The sequence below is a fragment of the Python bivittatus genome, unplaced genomic scaffold, assembly GCF_059951505.1.
Source record: "Python bivittatus isolate LINGU-HERP-01145 unplaced genomic scaffold, Pbiv_v1 ctg000480_np1212, whole genome shotgun sequence".
In the NCBI taxonomy this organism is placed as follows: Eukaryota; Metazoa; Chordata; class Lepidosauria; order Squamata; family Pythonidae; genus Python; species Python bivittatus.
Window position 1 is genome coordinate 75047761 of NW_028277075.1, and position 19710 is coordinate 75067470.

A 19710-nucleotide genomic window follows, 5' to 3' on the forward strand; every position below is an offset into this window, starting at 1 on the left:
AGCTTTGAGTCTATACAACACGTGGAGTCTGGTTGCACTTTCAAGGCTAACCAGTTTTATTAAGGCATAAGCTGTTATGAGCAGATTGCTGCTCATGAAAGCTTATGCCTAATAAAATTGGTTCTGAAAGCCAGTTCAGTGTCATGGTGAAGGTATAAACTGGGAGGCCATTAGTTCTAGTCCTGCCTTAGGCATGAAGCCAACTGGGTGACTTTGGGCCAGTCGCAGTCTCTCAGTCCTAGGAAGGAGGCAATGGCAAACCATCTCTGAAATCTTGCCAAGAAAATTGCAGGGGCTTGTTCCAGCAATCACTAGGAGTCAATACTGACTTGAAGGCACAAAAAATAAATAAAATAAAATAAAATAAAATAAAATAAAATAAGAATAAAATGTAAAATGGTAAAATAATAAAATAAAATAAGTTAGCCTTGAAGGTGCTTCACGATTCCATGTCTGTGCATGGAAATTCCTGTCACAAAACCTAAGCGAGTTATCAGGACACTACAATTCCCTGTAACACATAGCTAGTGCAAAAATTTACAATTAATTGTGGCATATGTTGCATCATGCCTTGCATTTTCCACACATAGTCTTTGTTTCTGGAGTTCCTGATATTCCCTCATGAAGTTGTCACCTGCATTAGGCCCCTATCAGAAATGCAAAATAAAGATGTGGGTGTCTGCAGGGGAACAAGGTGGAACAGACGTGTTATGATGTCGCAGTAGAGAAGGTATCATCATGCATATGATGTCAATGTGGTTTGTACCAAATGCCTATGTATAAACCCCCATTTTTCAAACCTTTATATTCCTTTCTCCATCTTCCATTAATGGCCAGGTCTCTTAAATTAAAAGTTATACAGATGTCAGGTGCAGCACATCAAATTAAATGAGTATGCTTTTTAATCAAATTATCATAGTAGTTTCAGCATCTACTGTATTTTGCTTTTAGGCCAATTACTGCCTATAGATCTCAATTAATTAATGTAAATTTTAAATAAGGTATATTAGGGTAAAGCATTCTTATTTAGAGACTAGAAACTGCTACTGGAAATTATTTAAATGCTATTTGTTATTTTTCTTCAGATCAATAGCAAATTCAGATAAAATATCGAATTGATATTTGCATGTGAAAAATTAACCCAGGATTGAGCAGTTGCCTCTACTGGCAGGCAGTATACACAGACATGGCTTTGTGGGAGAAGTCCTGAGCCCCACTCTGATGTAACCAGTAGCTCACCAAAAGCAACAAAGCTGGCTTCTCACCTCCTAATGTTCAGTTACACATCATTTTTTAAGGATGTGGAGGGGCATGCGATTATTTCCGGCAGTGTATGCTAGCATCTAAAATGGAGAGCAAGGCAAAGAAAAGGATTCATTCTAGAAATGCAGAACGACTGATCCGAACCACCATTACTGCATTTCCTTAAGCCAGACAATTTGCCTGCCTTAGGCAATATGCTTGGCTATTGCTTCGCCGTGGCAGCTACCTCTATACGATACTGGTTTTTTCCTGCTTTTCCCTCCGACCCCCACATAACTGATGGGTTGTGTCCGGATTTGGAGCTCTGTTCCTCTTACCATTTGGAGCGGCATTCAGCAATTTCTGGAGAACTACCATTTCCCTAAATCTGAATTACAATTAGCAATAATGGAGAATAACTAAGGGAGCCTAGCATGACACAAACCTTTTCACCCTCACTCATACAAGAAGATGAAGGGCCTTGCCAGCAAAACTCTTTTTTTACAACAAACAGTTTAAGTGAAATTAGACTCAAGACAAGCTTCATGGAGGCAGCTAAAAACAAGGGAGTATCGTCCAAGTACACTAATGTATATAGAGGATCCAAAAAAGAGGGCCAGATGGGAAAGAGAAAGGAGGAGGAGGGAGGGAAGAGATGAGATGAGATGAGATGAGAGCAAATGCATCCTGAGCATTTACTAGTTCTTTTCGCAAGTGCATCCTAGGTAGTTAGGATGCCGTGAATTCAGGAACCTGGGGCCTCCTTATGTTGTATGGGAAGGTGGGTGGTAGTGAGAGCATTTCTGCATGGCTTTGTCAGGTTCTTTCCCAATAGGCCCGCAGAACTTGCTCTTATCCCGTACCTGGTTCTGGTGACATTTGCCGGGACCGTCGGCCTTTGCCTCTGCTCCGTGCACTCTTCCCTTCCTGAGATTGCAATGCATTGTCCTTTTTTTCTAACACTTTCCCAATCTTTCTGTCACATTCTTTGCTTGTACCCTGGATCCCTGCCTTGCTTCTTTCTGGGCCACTTTCTGTCTTGGCCCAGGGCAGAGAATGTCCATCCTGTCCTGATTCCCGTTTCCGGCCATGTGAGGCTTCACTTAGACCCTTTGGCTCATAGCTGACTTTTGCTACATTCAGAGAGCCTCCATCCATGCTATCCTGGCTATCTAAAGGTGATGTCTGCAGCAGGTTTTTCTGCCCCCCTGGAGCAGCACGGGAGAGTGGACACTGCTCCACCTTCTGCCGCAGATCCTGCCCATTCAGTTCTGGTTCCTTTTGACCTCTGTTCTGTTCTCCCATCTCCTCAGTCATGGCTGCAGTCCTCAACAGAACCTTTTGGGTTCTCTTGGGCTCATCTCTGGGCCCCACTAATCCCACACTGGACAGCACCAGCTGCTTTACACCATGTGCATTTTCTGTAACTGGGAAAACTTTCATTGGTTTAGATTTCCGTGGTGGTGGGACCTTGGGGAGAGATGGATCAATGGAGGTAGGTGCAGTGGATGACTTAAATAGTTCTTGGGATCGCCGCAGCTGCTGTTGAGACACAGTGCGTTTGATGCGCCCCAGTTCCTCAGCGAACTTGTGTTCCAGGTCATGCACATGACTGGAGAAGCGGCCACGCTCATCCAAAGAGGCTGCCTTCTGATGGAAGACACGACGCCGAGAAAATACATCTCCAAGTTCTGAACGAGTATCCTCTTGAAGGTCTTCATGAGAGCCAGCTGAGATGAAGGGACTGGCATCATCAAAGCCAGCCTGATCAAAAGAACGTGACTTGCGTAAAGGTTGCCATGTGTGGCCTGCAAAAGGATTATCATTCTGCTCCAGACTTTTCCGCCGCTCTTCAAAAAATTTGAGCTTGTCAACGATCTTGGAGCCTGACCGTGGCAGCTTGGGGGATGGGCGAAGGATGGACACACGGCTGGAAGCCTCATTCAGTGGTGTCTGGGGCCGTGACTCTCCTGTGCCAACCTGAGAGTAGCCAGAAGATTTAGGGCGCTTCAACTTCTCGTCAAATTCCTCAGATGCTGTGTCTTGGAATTCACTGGGCATCAAGAGTTTTCTGCGGGGAACCACAGGTGGTGTGGTACCATGGCTGGTCCCAGGTGGCTGGACTGGGCATTGCCCTGCTCGGGGGGACACTGGGCGCTGAAGTGGAGGTTTCTGTACAGGTGGGTGGAGAGTATCTGTGCTGGTTTTGCTGCTGCTGTTGACATCATCCCTCCGATATCCACCATGGGGGAGGCTGCTGGGGTTGGAAAATAAGATATGGTAAAGTTTGCTAAGGCAGGAGAGCCTACAAAAACCAAGGGAAGTGAGCAAAAAGGATCAGATACTTTATGCAATGAACTGTGATCATGAGGATCAGGGCTTGCAAAGATACCTAAGTTTAAATTACCTAGGTAAAAGAGAAAAGGGGCAAGGAAATTCTTCACTTCATTGAGACAGAAAAGGAGCTATGACTACTGTATATCTTACCTGAATACTGCTATCCTAAACTGAAATCTTAGTTCTATGGGGAAAAAAATTTCCACAGCATCCTTGTGGCTTTGGAGCCATTTGAATATTCATTAAGTCTGTGCAGTGCTTCAGATTCAGTTCTATAAAGTTGCCTTGGTGCACACGAAGAGTGAATTTAGCACCTGTCTGCAACTCTTTAAAAGTACCATGTCTTTTCCTGACTGCTGTGTGATTCCAGGAAAAGATGCAATAGCTTTAAAGAATTTCAGGCAGATCTTACATCTGTACCTATATCCACTCCAAAACACCTTTTTAGAAATGACTACATAGCACTGCACAGCCCTAATAAGTATGTATAAAAAGGGATACATTTATTTGGCTTCTTCAGTAGCATGTGGTTTAGCCAGCTATGTGAATCTCCAAGGTCTGTTCGTTCCACATTTAACATACTGCAATTTGAATTATAGATAGATAAGTTATGCTTCTTAACCAGACCTTTTGTTCCCTTTGAACAATATCATTCCAAGATTGAATCCAGGGAAAAGCTGCAAATTTTGACGACAGGAGAATCCATCTGTCAGTCTTACTTGCTAAATGTAATACATCCAGTTAGCAATCAAGGTGGGAAAAAAAAATCTGGGAATCAGTCAGGTCAGCAGTGATATATCAAGTTACTGAGGGTGAGGCTGGGTTGAGCTGGCTGGAAAGTGGGGAGACATAGGAAGCCCTTGCGTAGCCAGAAAGTCAACAGAAGGGAGGAGAATACACAGCTACATCCTTCTGAAACATGGTTTTTCCTACAGACACAATTAATTCAACGATACATACAAGCAGACATTCATTCCAATGCCATCTTAATTTGTTCTAAGAAATGTAGGCACATTCAGATAGACACACAGACAGACAGACCGACACACACAAGGACAGTGGTTCATGTGCATATGTAATCACAGCCTTTCCTTTACTTTGTAACAGCAGGCAGGCAGTGTTGATGATAAGCATGAGGAAAAGGTGGGGAAAGCAACCTTAGGAAGGAAGAGGTGGCAAATGAAGGAGTCTCTAAGGGTCCCTTATTCCTCTAGGGACTTAGCTTAGTTCTTAGCTTAGCTCTTAACTTAGTTCTGCCCCTACCCACAGTTAGATTCCAGCTACATTTTCACTACCTCTGCAGTTCAGCAGGAGATTTACTGTCATTTTCAGAACCCACTGAACCTCATTTTTCATTTTTAAGGAAAACAGCTGGCACTGAGTTTCTCATTATAACAGGGTAATGAAGAATAAAATCTGTGGGCAGCGCACGCTAACAGCTCAGACGTTAGAGGGAATCTTGAGAGGAATCTGGCTTTCAGCATAGCTTCTTCTCCATCCTAATGGACTCTTGATTTTGCTTCCTTACTTGTTACCTTTCTGGCATTATGTATAAATCTGTGTTTAACTATAATCAGCCTACACTAACTATAGCTAAAGTATCACGATTACAGCAAAAAGGATCATCAAGTCACATCTTTTAACTACCAACAGCCAGCCACTGTTCCTCACACTGACATTTTTTTTTAAAAAAAGCAGAGTCTTTTTAGCTAAAGTCCGTCAAAGACTTCTTTCTCAAAGTTTATAGAATTTCCTATTTATTTCATTTAAGCCAGGAGTAGGCAATGTGGTGTTTTCTGGATGTTTTGGACTAGAACTCCCATGATCCCTAACTATTATGCATCCTGATCGATGTTTCTGGGAACTATAATCCAAAATATATAATGGGCATCCTGCCCTAGCTCCATGAATCATTAAATCTTGAGTAACCCCTATTTTTTTATGTAGCTCAATAGTGCTCCATACAGCATTGGATAAATTGGTGCCATCGTGCTGAAAATCCTGAATAGGCAAAATTTGCATTTATTTATTTATTTATTTATTTATTAATCAAATTTATATCACCGCCCAACTCCCCCACTAGGAGGAACTCTGGGCGGTTCACAACCAAACAATTTAAAACCAATAAAAACATAAAAAATACAGAATAAACTACAAATATTAAATATGATAACAAAAAGCAAAAATTTGCTTTTGTATCTCAGTATTCATCCAGAATGTAAGCAGTTTTCCACAATATGTTATCCAGTCAAAATGGCCTTTTTAATCATATGTGTAGCATCGTTCAAAGTGAGGATCCAGCCATTACATCATTTTCTGATTTGCTAGTATGAACGTTGATACTAGAAATGGAAGTTGATATATTATTCAGCAAAGCAACAGTAAGGGTTGCTTTTATGATCTCAGATCCTGATAAATATGTAATGTCTGTCTCAATCTGTCTTCCTGAGGACTGTATCTGACCATCATCTGAAATCCAGTGTCTAACATTTAACTACTGATAAATGATATTTAGAGACCCAGTTTGGTGTAGTGGTTAAGGCATCAGATTAAAAATCAGGAGACTGTGAGTTCTGGTCCTGCCTTAGGCACAAGCCAGCTGGGTGACCTTGGGCCAGTCCCTCTCTCTCAGCCCTAGGAAGCAGGCAATGGCAAACCACTTCTGGAATCTTGCCAAGAAAATTGCAGGGACCTGTCCAGGCACTTGCCAGGAGTCAGCACTGACTTGAAAACACCCCCCTCAAAAAAGATATGTATTTCCTTGTTTTTTATTTAGAATTATTTATGTACAACTGTTGCCTTTCCATGTTCTTCCCCCTTTTCTTCTTGTTTTTCACAAGCTTTGTGAGCTTAGGGCAAGAGGAGTTTTCCAAGCAGGTGGATGAGTTGTGATGGACATACAAGGCTTGCCTGCCATGATAGCAATAATTTGGGGAAGGAAAATCCCTCCGGTAGCAAATGCCATCTCTTCTAGTTCTGTAACATCCCAGTTTACCTCTTTCAAGGGAATGCTTCTTTATGCTTGATTTGCATATTGCATCCTACCACACAGGGAGAATAATCCATGTGAGCTGCAGGAGACATTTTGGGGCTCATTTGATGCCAGCTGCAAAGCACAGGCAATTTGCTGCAAACTCTCAAGAACCCAGGCAGCTGGTCACCCTCGGAGGAACAGGGTTGGCTTTCTCCCGTTACTTCAGGAACACTTGTTTCCAGCATGCAGAGTAGCTGCATGCTGGAAGCTCAACAAAATTCAAACCTCTCCACAGTGCAATGAGAAAAACAAGCACGTGTTTTTCTTCTTACAGAGTTTTCTCTCCTTCCTTTCCCATCTCAGTCCAAAAAGTGTCATCTCTTTGCAAGTGTGATTGGCCAGAAGGAAACATGGATTTATGGTACCTTTTATTTACAGTATCTTGGGTATGTGCTCAAAATCAGCTGGATGGTGGGATGGTAAGTCTCACAAATTCTATAAAATGATTTGATTGTGGATGAGAGGGCCAACCCAGTGTGTATTACCAAAACCTGTTGGGGCATATGGGGTGGGGGCGGGGATGTCCTTCTCTTGGAGATGTTCCTTCCAGGTATCAAGTGCGGCATCAGCCATGACTCCATGGTAGGGGTGAGGGTGTGGCTGTTGTCATCCAGAAGTCTCCAGTGGCCTTTAAGAGTGCTGCCCCAGACATAGCTGCCTATTCCTTGCCCAAAGCTCCTTGATTCTGTGGCCAAGTTGGTAGTGGCGTTCCCTAGACGTATGGTTCTAGGGGATCTCCACCTGCCTTCTATGGCCCAGAGTCAGAGATGGCTTGGGAGTTCATGGCCACCATGGCAATTATGGACCTGATTCAACTTACTGGGGGCCCAGTTCACAGAGTTGGTTGGGCTATGACAATGTGATCTGGGGTTGGGGGATGTTATCATCAATCTCTTGTCATGGGCACACATTCCCTCTTGGCCTTGCGGTTTTCTGGGGCCAGCCCCCACTGCAGGGAGGAAGGGCCTATTTGACTGGCCAGCTCCAGGCACCATATGGACCCAGTGAGGTTTCAGAGGGAACTTGGAGTTATTCCCAAAGCTCTGGTTCATGGTTCAGCTGAGGCCTTACTCATGGCTTGGAATGAGCATGCAATGAGGGCTTTGGATCAGACTGCACTTGTACAGACTCTGTGTTCATGGCTCCTGTAGAGCCCCCTGGTTTAAGAGCAACTCCAGGAGATGAAACTACACAAGAGATACGTCTTATTTTGTGGCAATGAGAGCAACAAAGAGGGCTTACTTCTCTTATTACATCTGCAGATAGCCAGCCAGCAGCCCTGTTTCAAGTGACCAGGTGCCTCCTATATAAGAAGGGACCAGAAGAACCCCTGTGGGGCTGCTGTGAGGACTGTTCTAGGACTATTCTGTTGGATAAAGTCACTTGGATTTGCTTTGAGTTGGACACAAGCTGGGCGGGTCCTATGGGAATGATGGAGGTATGTCTTTGCTCAGTTATCTGGGCAGAGTTTCAGCCAGTTGGTCTTGAGGAAGTAGGTAGGGTCCTTGTGGTTCTGAGCTCTGTCCCCTGTGTCCTGAACCCATGATCCACCTGGCTGGTCAAGGCCTCCTGGGAGATGACCTGTGGCTGGATACAAGTTAATGCCTTTGTGTGTGGGTGAGGGGGAATGTGTTCTGCCTACCTTGAAAAAGGTGATGATTCACCTCCTTCTCAAGAGGACATCCTTAGACCCAACTGTATTGGACAACTTTTGTCTAGTCTACAAGCCTCCCTTTTTAGGGAAGGTTGTTGCGAGGGTGTTTTTTAATTTTGTGTATTTTATTATTTGTATATCTGTTTGTTAGCCACCTAGGATTATTTTATATAATACAGGCAGACATACAATTTTTCCTAATGAGTAAATAAAATCTCAGTCTGAATGATCAAGAGTTGCCATTCTACATTCTAGGGAAAGATCAGTGATACATGTTATCCAAAGGGTCAGTGCCAACTCTGTGCAATTCAAGAATCGTGAATACTGTATTTCAAATCTTTAATATTAAATAAGGGCAATGCATAACAAATAATACCTGTTTTTGTTTCTTTTCCTATTTGTGGATTTTTATTCCCTGACAGATGTTACCTGATTTCATTCCTGATTTTGGTTGGGAACTCAGGGTCTGATTTATCATACAATGTAATTTGCTGGGTAAGGTTATTTGGTGACCTCCTGATGTTTTAGACTTCCATAAACCTCAGCCAGTATAACCCATAATCTCATATCATAATATTTGCAGTCCAAAATATCTGCTGGACTCCAATTTGCTGCCCTTGATCTGCAGCTTTTAAGGGATGGGGAGGAGAAGATGAAACAAAGCTTTAATCCTGATGAAATGTGTCGCTTTCTCTAATCCTATCTCCCTTTTCCTAAGGTATTGCCAGGTTTATACACTTGAAAATGTTTAATAATAGGTGGATAGTGGCAACAGAGCTATAGTTCAAAAACCCCTTGAGACAGAATTCACTTATTTCCTCTTGTTGCATTATCCTATCCAAACTAAACTTATGATCAGCCCAATTTAGATATAAATTCCACTGAAATGTGGGAGATTTTGCATGAAATACAAGCAATTTTTATGTACTTAATATTGCCTAAGATACAAATTTATATTGTGTGTTTGTTCATGTGCAGAGAGAGACACACACACACTGGTCCAGAATTTGTAAATTGAAATGGCTCACTTAGTCATGGCAATGTTTTTGCTAGCTCCCTCCACTATTATCATGCAGTTTAAGATTAAGGTAGTTTACCACACTTGAATTCAAACCAAAAGATAGCACCACTGTTCTATAGATATGTGTAATAAATGCACTCTTGGTTCTTTTCTTCTTTTAAGTTTAGTATGTGAGGTTCCATGATAATAATGCAGCACCTAAACTACAAAAGCGAAGGAACAGAGCCAGGGTTGAAGGAACTGCTTCCTGGACTGATATGGGAGCTTGCCGGCTTGCGAGGGACGGAGGCAGGGAGGATGGCAATACCTACCTCTAATTTTTTGCCTCACAACCACAAACTTTAAGAGTGATAGCAGGACTGTAGAGGGAAAGAAAGAGGCTGCAACAGAGGAGGCAGTAGCAGAGTAAATGACATCAGAGTATAGGAGGCTTCAGTAGGTTGAGAGTGCAGTCAGGACTGTGAAAGGAAGGTGCTATGACAGGGGAATTGGGGTTAGGATGAAGGGGCTCAGGAGGGATTTAGTGGTGCATAGTTGGGGATCATGACTGGGGATTAGGGAAAATGATGGTCCCAGCACAATGGCCCCTGCACCCCACTCCACGGCCCCATGGCTACTTACACGTGCAGGGAGAGGGCACGGCCCCGGTACAGGCTGAAGGCACTGCCGTAGGGGTCGCTCCCCAGAGACAGGCTGTCCTCGGTCCCCGGGGCCACACCAATCAGCTCCGCCCGTGACGCCCGTACCAGCGGCTCCACCCCCAGGTGCCGGGCCTCGGCAGGTGCTTGCCTTGGAATGCTGGGGTGTAGGTAAGGTCCTCTCACCGGGGGCCCAGCCTCTGGATCCTTCTCCAGTACCGTGGTCTGGCTCTCTGACCAGCTGGCCTGCTCATCTGTGTGGGACAGACCCGGCGCCGAGGTCGGCGTCGTCTTCATGGAGGCATCCACCAGCGTGTCCGACTCCCCTGCCAGAAAGACAATCAAGACCTGGTCGATGGGGCTGGGCACTGCCTTCCCTTTGAGGGACAACGCAGTGTTGGGCTAGAAGTGGGAAGCCCCGATAGCCATGGACGAGGGCTGGAGCTGGTACCGCGCTGCGCCGATTGGTAGAGCTGCAAGAGCTATGAAATAAATGCCTTCTTCTATTTTTTTTTTTTTCCCAGAAGGACCTGTAATATTTCATGATTTTACAGGTGTTGCTTCATTCAGGAGAATACCTCTTATTTTCTAGCAGAATGCAGCGCCAGTACAAAGTTAAGCTTCTGGCATTAAACTAAGTATTATTTTAATACCTGAGAGACATTGAGGTCACAAAGAGGTGAGGAGAGCATGAAAGCATCTCAGATAATGACGTGCTAAGAACGGGAGGGTAATAGCTAAGTGGAGGCTGGCTAGAGATCGGCAGGGAGGAGGCCCACCCAGAACAGCCCAAGACCTTCCAAACACCTCTGCATTTTCCCTTCACATGAGGGGGTGTAAAGCATAACCGATTTTACATATATTTTGATGGGTGGTGTCAGAATAAGGGAAAATATCACTTTTATATCAGTGCAGCTAATGATGACTTAAGCTGTCTTCCTCATGGATTGAGGGTGAAATAAGGGCAAAGTTGTGGGACCAAAGGGAACAGGTGGTATTGGGAGGGCCCGGTTGTGCTGTGAACCCATTAGTAGGTTCTTTACTGAAAGTGCCTTACCAACATTATCTACTTTGGCTAGGTAGAGAATTGAACCCAGCAGGGAGGATTCCTCAGTCCCCATATAATCACACACTACTAGGCATTGGGGATTATTTTGCTGAGTGTCTATTTTTTTAAATGGCACAGAAATGATGAAAAGAATGGCAGACCTCTCTTGTAACCGATTATGGCTCAGTAAAAAGAATACTGAAAAAAAACAGCAGTACCGTCTTCAAAATATTTCAAGGGGACTGATCCAAAAAGAGGCAAGCAACTATTCTTATTATAAGAAATCATGGAAAGAAGTAGATGGCTAAACTTGCCCATTAATTAATTTAGGAAATTCCATTATCATGGAGCTGTTACTAAGAACGTCTGTATGAGCTTGCTCTTTGAATGTACATCCAAAGGCATTTAAGGCTTTAAAGGAACAAGTAGCCCATCATACTGTGTTAAAAAGCAGCAGTAACTATGCTTGCCAAAAGATGTTCTTTACAAGTCATTTCTGGTTGCTTAGCCCATGCTTAGGATCATAACCCATAGAAATATGGACACTGGTTTCCAAATCTGAGAACAAAGCCCTTGTTGGTTTTTTATTTGTTAATGTCATCAGTGAGGGAGCTCACTGTCTCTCCGTGACCAGCAAAACAAGAATTAACTCTGCAAAATAATAACAGCAGAAAGAATCCCTGCAGGTTTATTCAGGATGCAGAATTTTGTGCTTCCAGGTATAGATAAGAACAGAGATAAGGGGAAAGAGAACTGACTATTTCTGCATTAGACTATCTGTCCATCTAGACCAGTGTTTCTCAACCTTGGCAACTTTAAGATGTGTGGATTTCAACTCCCAGAATTCCCCAGCCAGCATGCTGGCTGGGGAATTCTGGAAATGGAAGTCCACACATCTTAAAGTTGTCAAGGTTGAGAAACACTAATCTAGACCATGATTTCTCCTCCCACTGGCAGTACCTCTCCAAAGTCTCAGATAGAAATTCTCTTCCATCCTTTACTATCTAATCCTTTTGAATGAAGATGTTAGGAAGTGAAAGGGGATCTTCTTCATGCAAAAACATGTTCAGTCACTGGCTGTGGTCCTTCTCGTTGATGAAAGTCACAACATTTGCTTAGTTACATTGTTTGCTTGTGCATTATATACCACCTCTCTATCCAGAACAGTTTGATGCCTGATACTTGATTTCCCAATTTTAGGAAATCAAGCTTCAACCACTAAGTCCATGGGGACAACACTGTTTCTTTCCTTAGAATAATGAATGGGGCCCATTCACTCAGTCGTATGGATATATCTAGGGAAACATTTTTAAAACAATTTTATTGCTTTTTAATTAATAACAAAAAAAAAGAAAAGCAAAACACAAAAATAATAATATGCTATCTAGGGAAACATTGAATTGCCAACTAAATTTGATACCTGACTTTGGCGGTCTCAACCCTTGATTTGATAATAAACCAAATCCTATCTGTGTAACCTTGTCCCTTAAGAATATAATAGCACATTGGAGCATCTAGATCTTGTGTGTTTCTAAAGATAATCTTTTCCAATAGTTGACAATCCAATGCCTTCTAGAAACCCACAAGCAGGCCATGATAATTTTATTTTCCATTAATTTACATAATTCCTTTTTTAATCATTACAAATTCCCTATATCAACATTACTTCCTTCTATCAGTCCTAAAATCTCCAGTGGATGACTCTGGATTTCCCCATATTATGAGAACGGGGGAAAAAAATCTCTCTAAAGTTTTTTACATTTCAAATCATTCAAAGAGACTGCCTTAATTAATTCATTAAAAAAGAGGATGGGAAATTTCTCTTACAATTTCCAACATTCTGTATTTATGCCAGACTAGCATTAAAGATACTTTCCTGAAATTGGTGTAGTTCTTGCTTCCTTGATCTTGCCCAGCTGTGTGGGATTTGACAATTTGCTTAATTCAAAATAGAAGGCTGGTTAAAAACAAATTCCTTTCTAGGATGTGTAATCATCTTCCTAACACTCTTTTTCTCCTTGTCATCCTGGAGAGGATGTTTGGGAGGTATGTGAAGTGATGGTATTCTGCAGGGAACGCAGAGAGGCTATAGTGTGATCTTCCCCTTTGATTTTTGCCGTACCCTTATGCCTTGATATAAAATCACCTTATTTATTAAATTAAAGTTCTGTGTCAATCAATATGCCCTGGCTCTGAGGGAAGCCGCTGCCAAGCTAGTAGTGTCACAGGGAAGCAGTAATTCTCATGCTTCAGCAGTAGTGATCAGCAAGAGGCTGCACCGAGGCCCATGATCCAAGAAACCTGGATACTAGGGACAAAAGTAGGCCAGGACAAAATGATTTGCACATCCTTTTTGTCTGTGGTGGACAAGTCAAATAAGTATGGTTTCTCTGTGTAGACACTGTGTAACCTGCAATTTATATTTAAGGTTCCATCTCCCAGGAGTTCAAGAAAAAGATTTTAGACAAGGAATGGAAATCTGGATGGAAACCATTTTTTGTATGATTATAACTGATGAAAATAGGTGTCAGTGTCTCACTTCATTTTGAGGTGGGAATCACATCAAAACTGCTATGTAAATTGTAAGGGAATAACTGGGAGGTTGCAGGCTGGAATTACTATGGCACTGTGTGGCAGGCAGCCTGGGACACCAGCACAAATTTCTTCAGGGAGTTCAGGTATAATTTTAGTTCTGTTCATAATACTTTGCAACTCCCTGCCTGGCTTCTGCTCACCTGTAGGAGAGCTATAGGTTGTCTCATCCTGGAGATGGCTGCGTTGGGTCACCTGTGTACTGCTGGCATCATCTTCTCCCGGCTCCGAGTCTAAGCAAGAAAAAGAGCTAGGTGAATGGAGGACCTTGCTGGGGAAGTTGGTGTATGTCTTCATCCTGGGTGTCCAATCTGATTTATTACAACTAGACAAAACAGCTATAAAGAGAGTCCATGTGACTCAGATGTCCTTGATATCATATTGAAAGTCCAGCTTTTAGTACTTTAAAAATGAGAGGAAAAGAGAAATCTCTAATTCTGCAAATAACTAGAATATGCATGACAAACATTAATTTGAGAGATCCAAGCACCTGTTAGCAAATCATAAGAATTCTTAAATTTCATCACACTTTTTGAATACATGATTATATAGACACTTTTAAATAATCAGTTTAGGATTTCTGTGTTTACAGTTTTCAGATAGCCAGCTTGTGATGGGGTGGTATACAAAACTTGTAAGATAAATTAGATAAATATAGATATACATACACACATGCACCCACAGACACACACACATCTATCTAAACAAGCATGGAACAAAAGACAGAAATTATTTCTTGTTTAGGTGGGAAAATGCATCAAATACATCATTTTCAGACAGCGTATGGTATATGGGATGTATAAAAGGCTGTATTACACAATTAAGCATGAATACCTACAGATAGATAGATATACAGACAAACATAGATAGATATAAGGACACATAGATGGAGATCATTGCAAAGTGATATTTTTTTCACTTTATCATTACTGCCAATGATAAAAGATGTTTTGGTGGCAAACTTGCTTCTTAGGTGTTATAGGATTAATGTTAAATTATCCCGTAATTCCTCATCCTAATGCTGCTCAGATATTCTGATATTAATTCAACAAGCTCAACAAAAACTATTTTGGAATCTGGTAGTCACAGCTGAAATGTTGGCAGCGAAAAAGTTTCCCCCTGCCTTTATAAAAGAATGGCTGGCTGAATAGTGGGAAGCTGGCAGAAATGTCAAAGCCTACAGAGTATGTTCAATTAAGAGTTAGCAGTCAACATTAATTGAATTAAATTGTCTCCTTTATTGATTTTATGTAGAGAAGACACATTGTAAAGGCCAATTTATATACAATTGTTTTTCATTATTGTAAACTAATGTTCATATTATTTATTTTGAGTGTCTTTTCTATTTTCTCTGAGTGTTTTAATGAAGTATTGAGCAGCAGCAGAAAGGAAAGTAGTTCTGGGAAACAAAAGCCCATATGAAATAGTGTCAAGTACCTCATCATTCAGGATCTGTTTTGGAAAGTCCAAGATTGTTTCCAGAAAGGCTTTTTTTTTTTTTTTTAGCAGGGAGGAGAAAACAGCATCATTTTCCATTTGCAAATGTTCCATGTCCTTTTCCTCATCAGGTGATCTATCTTAATGAGGGAAAGATAGGATAGGTGCAATACTTTTTGAACAGTAGTGGCAGAAGCTGCCCACATCAATGCACCCCACCAGAGGTTGGACTCTGCTATTGTCACTGTGGCATTTCCATTTTTATTTTAAATTTCCCCGTTTTGAAACATGTTCAACAACAACCACCTGGCATTCTCTATAGACAAGGAAATGGACTTAGAGGATGAAGGGCAGTCTTACAGTCCGTGCTCCAACTCTCAACAACTTGCCCCTTTCCTAGGATCTTTGCATCTCAGACTGACTAGGGCAGTGTTTCTCAACCTTGGCCGCTTTAAGCTGTGTGGACTTTGACTCCCAGAATTCCCCAGCCACCCATTTAAGTCCACACAGCTTAAAGCTGCCAAGGTTGAGAAATACTGGATTAGGGGGTGAAACTATAAAATTAAACTGCAAGAAATGCAGATGGCCCTTTCTCCTTAGCACGTATCCACATAAGAATGTGCATGATGTCCATCTCCTGCAAAATTCCAAAACAGTATGCACATTAAACAAGAATTCGGAACAGCAAAACATGTAAAAGCAGCAGGAGGGAAGTTTTTAGAGGAAAATCTCTAGCAGGAGAAGGCTTAGTCATTTCCTTTCTTCTTGCATCTGTTCAGATCCAAATCATTACCTTTTAAAGGTTTTTCACAAGGTCAGAGCTACTCCTGGGACAAATTGCATAGCATTTCACTTCTGGAATAAACTTAATCAGAGGATCAGTGGATGATTTAAAAGGTATTTTTCCCTGTCATTTTTCAGATCAGATCCACACCAGAGTTCTTTCTTCCATATCAGGGGATGAAGAAAAATATGGGCTATATACTTTTCCCATGCAGTGAATTTTTGGAGAATAGGAAAATAAGGGGCAAGAAATGGATGAAGTCCTTTCCAACCATTTTTCCTCCACTCCATTTGTAGTCCATTGTGATATTTCTTTATTTGTATAAAAAAATCCAGAGGAAAATGACATGGAACATGAACACGTAGCTTGTTCTTTAGATAAGCAGCAATTTCAGAGAACATAAGAACATATAAGCCCTGGTGGATCCAGTCAACAATCAGTCTAGTCCAGCATGCGGTGTCACATGCTGCAGCCCACCAGATGAATATGGGAAGCTCACAAACAAGTACAGGAGGGTGATAGCTGTCCTCCACTGTTCTCTGTGGCATGACACCATAAACAAGATAAAATTTTTCATTCCCTTCTTAAGGATTTCAAGCATGGAATTTGCTTTTTTTTTTTTTTATGGAAGTTATGCGGCACATTTTCATTGACCTACCCATCCTGATTCCAAGATCCCTTTCCTGATCAGTGGTTTTTGGGGGGAGTGGGTGGAGGTAACACTCTTCCCTTTGTACTTGCTTACAGTAAACTTGCATTTGCTACTTTGACAGCTACTAATCCAGTTAGATCTTTTTGGAGAGTCAGAATCCCCCTTTGATTTCATCACCCTGAACAGTTTTATATTAAGAGCAAATTTGGCCTCCTCACAGCTTGCCCCTAACTCCAGATTGTTTCTATACAAATTCAAAAGTATGGATCCCAACTCTAATTCCAGATGAACTCCACTTTGAACGTGTTTCCACTTTGAAAATTATCTACTTAATCCTACTCACTACTTTCTATTCTTTAGCCAGTAGCCAGTACATAAAAACTTCTGTCCTCATATCCTGAATTTGCTCAGAAGCCTTTATAAAGGACTTTATCAAATGCTTTTGGAAAGTCCAACTATATACCTATTATATGACTCCATTCTTGTTGACTTCATCTTCCTTCTCCAACTCAAAAAGTCTAGAAGGTCAGTGAGGGAGATTCAATGCAGTCTTAATAGGCATTTCCTCTCCAAGTTCAAGGTGCGAAAGAAAAGCCCACTGCACATTTCCAGAGAAGAGCTGGAAGAATTATTAAGATGCTGGACTCAAAAGTTGAAGAACATATACGGCTGAGTAAAATGCAGAGTCCTGGTACTCCTTTAAGGCATAGTGAGTTGTGTGAAAAAATACATTTTTCTGGCAATTGCAGCTTAATGCCTTCCACTGTGCAACTGAGCAATGAGAACTCACAATGGAAAAGTTTAAATGATAACTGATCGGTTGGGTGGCAGCAGATTGCTCAGCAGTGACAAGAGCCATGGAAGTAAACTGCAGTCAGATCAAGAACTGAGCATTTATGGTACCTATAACAAATAATGGCAAGAACGAAGTAAGTCAAGTTGTTCCCTCAACCATTCCCCCAAAAACCTGATTTTTGTTGATAAAAGGTGATAAAAAGTATGCCACATGTTTTGGTCTCACTGGCTGCATTTGCACATGATGCTTACCCATGGTTTATACAACCAGAAATTCACATGGAACCATAAACTATTTTTGTGGGCTGGGTCTGCATAATACAGTAAATAAAAACGTAGTTGCCTCATTTGCAATTAAGAGTATCATGCAAACACAGCATTTATTGCTGATAGAATCATCAGCCTTAGATAGTGAACAAAGTAATGAGAAACTGATGCCGGAAGGATTGGCTCCATGGCCACAGGTATATTATCACAGCCTGTTCAGCATACAAATCTTCCTCTACCTTCCCCTCCCCCCAAAGAATGCATTCAAAAAATGCTAAAAGACTATGAAACGACAAATTAGGATAACAGCACGGTTCCTACCGTAACTTTGCTTTCTGCAGGAGCGGAAAACTTCGCTTCCATAGGGGCAGCAAGAAAGAGAGACACACGTCAATGAAGTGTGATTGCCAAACCAGCCCAGGCCCAGAATATCCCAAAATATGATGGAATAGAATGTATATGTCCTGTAACCCTCAAAGAAACCTGGAATGCTCTATATGCAGGGGACATTACTAGAAGAACAAGGTATATAGATATAACAAGAGGAAGCCCGGATGCAATGTATAGAAACCCAGACACATATTCATATAAGGAAACAGGGAAATAGGATGTTAACAGCTATGCTCATTTCAGGGAAAACAAAACAAGGAAGCCAGTGGCCCAAAAGACATGGGCTGAAAGAAGGGCAAGTTTGAAAGACATGTCCCTAAGAATTCACTGAGTGCTTTGGAAAGCCTATTCAAATGTACCTATACGAGTCACATATTCTTCCCTCCCTCACACCATTTCTACCTCTTCCACAGTCTATGCCCTTCTCTTCTCAAGATCCACAGCAGGAGAGTGCCATGTGGACAAAGTAAATGCCACTCTTGACGTGGTGCTTGCCTCCACATTATTTGACTAATGGAATATTTTATGTGCCAACTCAGAACTTAGTTCCACTGATTCAGTGAGACTCTTTACTAATGAGGATAGGATTATAGCCTAAACTTACTAGGTCAAACCAGATTCCTCCTCTAGTATTTTGTTTCCAACACTGGCTATCCATATGCTATGATGAAACTCATGGACAGAGCATGAAGGTGAGAACCAGCCTCTGTATTTGATCCCCAACATCTGATAACCTAAAGTACACTGATGCTCATTAGGTGGGTTCTATTTTTTGTTATTATAACTAATAACCAGATCTCCTTCTTTGAAACTGTCTAACCTAGAGGTGGGAAACCTTTGGCCCTCCAGACAGATTTTAGGGAATGGTAATGCATTTGAAGATCTACAGGATTCCACATCCTTAATTTCATCTAGAAGTTGAATACGGAAGTTAATGTTACTCTACATAGAAAGAAAAAGCAATCATTTTGGCCCATAAAAGGGACCCCCCACACACACAATTTCTATAGTATGGAAATACCTTTATTAAGACTCAGGTTCTGGAGAACTCAAAAGCTTGCTCACTATTTCATTACATTTGGGGTGGTCTTTAGACCAATGTTTTCCTAAATGTGATCTGTGGAACATTTGTGTTCTGCTGAAGCTGAATAGATGTTCCTATTCAGCCCAGATACACTTGCTTCCTGAAACACCACTCTGTTATACCACAGACTAACATATAGTTAACAAGGGCTTACTGAATTAACCCAATTAATTAACCCATGGATTTGTACACACACGCTGAACTACAAAGTAATTACCCATAGACTGGACAGCATCTGAGGTGAAAATGTGTTTGACTGCTTTGAGGTCCACTGTGTTCTGCAAACATAGCCAATGCAGGTTGCTAAGGCAAGATGTTTCACAGCCCTCAAACCCATCTAGAGCCTTTTCCTACTTAATCTCTTCCTTTAAGATAGAGAGGTATTAAAAAGAAGAGTGGCCCTGCACTTTTAATAGTTGTGCAGTAAGTACAAGTGACTTGATACACTGTGCCTGCACAGACGTTTAAAGGTGCAAAACTGCACCTTCCTTTGCATCTGGCCCCTAGCCACTTTCTTTTTCCTCGTCCACCCCAAAATGGACTACATTGTGAGGAAGGGGCAGAAGTAATACAACGCACCATGCGTGAAGCGTCCAAAGCGCCGTGAGTGACCACTTTTCTGCAAAGGAAAAAGAAGAGAAAGATAGCATTACCCCAGGATGGGCCAATTGAGCTGAAGAGACAGGTTGGAAGTGAGATGACATAGAAAGGCTCACAGGGAAAAATAGCCCATTC

At 41.8% G+C, this 19710-nt stretch overlaps 1 protein-coding gene across 3 annotated transcripts in view; it reads right to left on the reverse strand.

Moving 5' to 3' along the window:
- Window positions 1-19710, reverse strand: part of SPEG (striated muscle enriched protein kinase) — a 121138-nt gene that overhangs the window by 59837 nt on the left and 41591 nt on the right. For 2 of the 3 annotated variants that reach the window (XM_025167226.2, XM_088146343.1), the window contains exons 2-4: window positions 13710-13799; window positions 9910-10252; window positions 2106-3499 (exon numbers count right to left, since the gene is read on the reverse strand). In XM_025167226.2, the coding sequence (XP_025022994.2) occupies window positions 2106-3499; window positions 9910-10252; window positions 13710-13799 (1827 nt within the window). The remainder of the gene's footprint in view (window positions 1-2105; window positions 3500-9909; window positions 10253-13709; window positions 13800-19710) is intronic. The other variant, XM_088146342.1, reaches the window with a different exon arrangement.